Raw genomic sequence first — 5,580 nt, forward strand, 5'->3', positions numbered from 1 at the left:
TCAGCCGAGAAGGCGATCGATCGCGGCATTCAAGTTGCCGTTAACCGCCTCGAGGGCCCTGAAGAAGCGAAAAAAATTCACACTGCATGCCAAAATGGGTCATCCTGCACGGTCTGCAACACACCGCAAATAGTACCGTTAGCACCCCCGTCGCTCTGCCTCGTTTGTTGCTTTCGGCTCGACTTCGCCATGTCCCCCTTCTTGCATGCGGACGCTTGTTTCAATGCAGCAATGCGCCTCTCAAATCGAGTGCTAATCTTTGGGGAACCACGTGTCTCTGCGTGTGTCTCTTTGCGCATAAGGGAGCGTCTCGAGTTGCCGGCCGGAGAGATCCCCCCGCTGCTCCGTTCGCTTACTCGATGTTTTTTTGTTTTTCAACGAATCCCATGTTTTCTAGTTGCTGCAGCTGGAACTTGAACTTGTCTTCGTGTGTCTGCGCCGGGGGGGGACTCGGCGGGGCAGCCGCCGGCGCGGTCGGCGGCGCGGCGCCGTCGAGGGCCTCGATGAAGGCCTGGATCTCTCCCGCCTGTTGATTCAGCTTCTCTAGCACGCGCGATTCCGCCTCCGCGCCTCTGAAGAGAGTGAAGACGAATTCCTCTGCGTCACCTCCACTCGCAGCTGCGGCGGCCGTGTCCGCTGGCGCCTTGTTGTCCTCGCGCTGCAACTCGAAGCCAATCAACTCCAGCGCGCGCTGGCCGCCCGGGATCCGCAGCAGCTTAGTTTGAATCACTTCGTTGCTCTTGCGCAGACGGAGGAACTTGGGGTCGCGCTCAGGCTTGAGCAAGTTCTTAACAACAGTCAGCAGCGTCAACAGAAACACCTTCTTGCTGCTGCGCACCAACTCCTCGCTCGTGCAGACGCCACGCAGCACCGCCCCGAGGGGACTCGAGCTGTCAGGCCACGGCACGGAGGCCCGCGGGGGCTGGGCGGGGGGCGGCGCAACGCCCGCGCCGCCCTGCGTCCACAGCGTGCGCTGCCCCATCGAAGAGGCCACTCGCTGCATCTGCTGCTGCTGCCGCTGCAGCATTGGCAGCAGCATGCTCCCCATCGGCGTCTGCGCGACTTCGTCCACCTGGAAGCGAATGTAGTCCGGAATCGGCTTCTGCAAAAGAAACTGCGTCAGCTCTGATCAGCAACCAACCACAGACCACAAACACACGAAAACATGGCAAACACAACGGCGCAATAGAATGAACAGAATGGCATGGACACACACAACACAGATACACCTGACCACATGCAGACATACGAGGGCGTAGACGCATGGAGAGATAGAGAACGCAGGAAGAAAACGCCTACGCCCTCTAGGACGCGCGTGTCGCGCACGCGGCGGGGAAGAGACGCCACGAACGCACTCGTGACGCGGTGAGCTCGCCGGAGGCATCGAGCGGCCCCCACGCGCGGATCAGGAAAAGGTTCACTGCAAATACACGCTCCACTTCCGCAATTGGAGGCTCAGACTCGCCCTCGTGTGGCACCCGCGGACCTTACCTTGAGTGAAGTGATTGCAGTTCCAGTGAAGCAGGTCGTAGGTCGCCTCGGTGAAACGCGGAGATATCTGCTGGACGTACCTGCCCGCACAAAGGGTGGAAAGCAAGCAGCCGCCCAACGTCAACCGCACGGCGCCCAAAGGGACGCGAAAAGACACGCGTGGGCGTGTCTGCTTCCCCGCTGCGAGGACGCGGTCTCGAGGTTGCGACAGAGTTCAACGGCCTCGCGAATCACATCTGTGTCCAGGCGGATCATGCAGAGTTTTCCCATCAGAAGTGAAGCATAAAAAAGAGGAATCCCTCTGCGCGACAACACAAAGTCCGGCTTGCGCATGCATAAACAGCAGAAGGCCGTCTACTCGGCGCGAGAGGCCGCACGCGTCGCCTGTCAACGCGCAGCCCCGCCCTGAGTCGACGCCCTCAGGTGCGTCGCGCAGATCGTATGAGCGCCACTGCGGCCCTGCGCAGCTCAAACACAGGCAGGGGCTTACGCGTCAAACGTCGCTCTGTCGATGGTGGTGAAACCCATGTTAACTAGGCGCGTGGGAGACATCTGGTAGTCGCGCTCAACTTGCTCAGGAGGCAGACAGCAAACGCCTCCGCCTGCAACGCGTAGAACAAGCGACACACGTGACACACGCGCCGCGGAATCGACAGACTCCCTTTTGCGCGGTTGACTCCCGAGCCGAAACCGCGCGAAAGGGAGTCTGCCCGCAGACTTGCGGACGCCGATCCAACACTTCTAGCTGTCTTAAGCAGTCCAGTGGGGTGGTGGTGTACTGCAATCATAAAGAACAAGTCTCTGTTTACTCGATTTGAGTGAACACATAAGATCATCGAATTTAACGGTATGCTCCTGAAAGTAACGGTACAAGCTGCGGGCTGCGGCGCACTCCTGGAGGCTAGGATCCCGCGAGATCGAAGCTGACGGCGTCAGGAAATATAAGGTCGGCTTAGTTCTTGAGAAAACGACTTCGGAACCACCAGTATAGAGTGGTACCGAATAACTGCCATATCCTCCCTACACAGCGGAACGAAGGAGACAGCTATATATACAAATATATATATAAATATAAAAAGATAGAATAATATAGATACATACTTGTAAATATATAAGTGTATATATATGTAGTTATAGAAATAAATATAAATATGAAATACATACGTAATTATGTAAATATATGTAGATATATGAATAATTGTACGTAAATATATATTTATAAATTAGATATATATGCACGCATACGTTTGGCACCTTTATAGAAACATGGAGCTGAGCACCCGTCCGTTGGAGAGGCGAGTTTTTCCCAGAACTCACCGTAAAAGTACTCGATGCCGTAGACGACGACCCCCGTGTGCCAGATGCCGTCGATTTGCCGGCCGAGAAGCATCGGAGACATCTGCCGCGCCCTGTAGAGACACCACGCACGCGGAAGCCGCCTCCACTCACTCGAGACCGCGCCTCAAAGGAAGCAGGGCGACGCTGCCAACGCCTCGCTGCTCACGACGACAGTCTTGCCGGTCGCGCCCTCATCTGCGCGTGCCAGTCTCGCGCGTGAGGCTGCGCGTTTTTTCAGGAAAAAAAAAACATACGAGAGAGGCAAGCGCGCGACCCTCCCGTCTGGGGCGAGGGCGCGGGGTGAGGCGCTTTCGCGCGCGGACATCCGTTGTGCGTGGCTTCACAACTTCCCACGGGGCGCCAGGCACCACCACGATCGCCCCCTTCTATCCCTGTTGAACAAGCGGCTGACGGCCTGCCGAAGAGACCTTTCAGCCTACGCTGAATGCCTGCTTCGTTCGCCAGTCCGCCAGCATCGACTGCGTGGCGACGGGTTACCGAGAGAAAGGCAGACGCGTCTGTCATAGATCCGCCGCAGTCGATTCACAGGGGTCAACGCAGGCGTGCATGCACGCGCGCGGCTAAACACAGCCATCCCTGCTGATTGTGACGGCGAAAGACGGAGAAGGACATCGCAGAAGCAGCGCGATACAGATCTCCACACGTAGACTGGAAAATACAGAGAGAGATACGCGGATAACCCCGGGGAACGGGCAGTGGAGAGTGACGGGAGTTGTAGAGAGCACGGAAAGATGACCAAGCTTTCGAAAGACTCACATTCCCCGCGAAAGATCGTAGACGCGCAGCTGAACGCTCCACCGGCGATCTTTGTCTTGCTGCGCCAGCGGAGGCACTTCCTGCGAGCCTGCGTTAGACGCGGCCATCGTAAAGAAGCGGAGGAAAATCTTTCTCTCGAAAAGTCTCTTCAGTGGAAGCTCGCCAGCCGCCGGAGACCGGTTGCGCTGAAGCGCACGGAAGTAGAAGCGCAGCGGTGGAGAAGCGCAGCGGTGGAGAAGCGCAGCGGTGGAGAAGCGCAGCGGTGGAGAAGCGCAGCGGTGGAGAAGGGAAAGATGTGACGCGAGGAAGGCGTGCGGCGCCAACAAAAAAAAGCAGCGAGTCTCCTCTCCAGTGTCAGCCCGCGGAGGACGCGGAAACTTAAATCCTCCTGTATCTGAGAAGAAGGCGGAGTCTCCCTTCAGTGAAGACAGCGATCGTGGCTATCTTTCTGTGAAGCTATATACCTCTTTGCGACTGACTGGGAGGCGGCCGCGAAGTAGTCCTCGCCCGCCTGAGAGCCGATGAGAAGGGAAACCACAAAAGGCCTGGATGATCAGGAAACCAACGCCACGAAACGAAAGGAAACCTTGCCAGAGGGATACAAACAACACGAGTTGTCGGGCGACAGCGCTGCAACCCCCGTCCAAGCCCCTTGTGCCGCACGAGAGACGGCAAAATAAAAAAAAAGGCCTGTGTGCGCCAGAGTAAATGCACCCGGAAGCTGCCTCGTTCAGCACGGGCAAGGAAAAAGAAGTGCAGGGCACCGAGAGAAAGGAGAGCAGGGAGCGAGAGCAAGGAGTCAGAAAGAAGTCGAGATCTGGGGGCTCGGCTGCGACGCAGCGCACGCGAAGACGAGATGAACGCGGAGAATACGGGATGGAAGAGGGACTTTCACGGGCAAAGAAAGCCAGCATGGAAACAAACGGGGGACAGGCGCCTCGGGGAGTCAAGAAAAAGAGAAAAACACAACCTCGGCGTGTTTTCATGCAATGAGAACCTCAGCGAAGAGATGATACGAAGACCGCCTGTCAACTCCGCAAAATGGCAGTCAACGGCACTTCCGCAAGAAGTAGCCTGGTCTGAGGCTACTTTGCGGCACGTTGCGAGAAAAGGCGTTGCAGCAGAGAGAGAAAAGATATCAACGGACTCCCGAGCCGTACACATGGAAAAATGTATTACCTATGTTGTAATGCGCTCGAACAACGGCGTCTTCGCTGACTCTCGCCGCATGCAAGGAACTAGCTGGTCAACCTTAGGACACAAAGTTGAGAAGCGCCCACGGCCACGCAGTTATCAAAACAATGAACGGAGTTGCATTTTGAAGGCATGACGCTGCAACAATGCACCGACTCATTTGTCTTAGGCAGCTACTAGTGACAGCATTTCAACAGGCCCGCACACCACCATTACGGGCCTCCACACGTATACATGTAGCACAGTCACAAGTAAGGCAGGCCGGCAAAGGCCTTCCGTAATCTTGTTGCCACAATATGTGTTGATTTTTACGGTCACCTGGGCGAGGTATAGAAAAAAACAGGTCCGGCATTATGACATTTTTCCCCTTCCTCGTAGGTGCCAGGGGCGCGCGTCAAGATCTGGAGCCTGTGAATCTTCAGGAAGGTCGTCGGTGTTTGAGATACAAGCGCCTACAAAGCCCGCCATCTACGTTAAATGCCTTCAGGAGCGCTCTAGAAAGAAGGAAATGAAGAAGCACCTTGGTGCTGAGAGGACCTCTCAGGACGAAGTTGTACCTGGGCGCTCTGCGATCTTTGCAGCGGACACCACCGCGCAGCAATGTTCATACGACCGAACCTTCTCGCTGATACTCATATGACGATTTTGGCAAGTCCTCTCGCAGTCGCTGAGACGGCGTGGCTGCTTTTTCCGCTGGAATTCTTCTGAGTGTGAGGACATGAGCTAAGTAGACACGAGGAACTTGGCACGCGACAACAGATTTATGTAAGCGACTGGTGC

At 56.1% G+C, this 5,580-nt stretch overlaps 1 protein-coding gene across 1 annotated transcript; it reads right to left on the bottom strand.

Annotated features, from left to right (window-relative positions):
- BESB_072990 (UBA/TS-N domain-containing protein) lies at window positions 1-3,713 on the bottom strand (the record flags this gene model as incomplete). Its single annotated transcript, XM_029365672.1, has 6 exons — window positions 1-58; window positions 357-1,125; window positions 1,492-1,571; window positions 1,982-2,093; window positions 2,809-2,900; window positions 3,607-3,713. The coding sequence occupies 6 exons, from the start codon at window positions 3,711-3,713 to the stop codon at window positions 1-3; spliced, it is 1,218 nt and encodes a 405-aa protein (XP_029218156.1).
- Between the last annotated feature and the right edge of the window lie 1,867 nt (window positions 3,714-5,580).

The sequence above is a fragment of the Besnoitia besnoiti genome (genome assembly GCF_002563875.1).
Source record: "Besnoitia besnoiti strain Bb-Ger1 chromosome Unknown contig00007, whole genome shotgun sequence".
Classification (NCBI taxonomy): domain Eukaryota; phylum Apicomplexa; class Conoidasida; order Eucoccidiorida; family Sarcocystidae; genus Besnoitia; species Besnoitia besnoiti.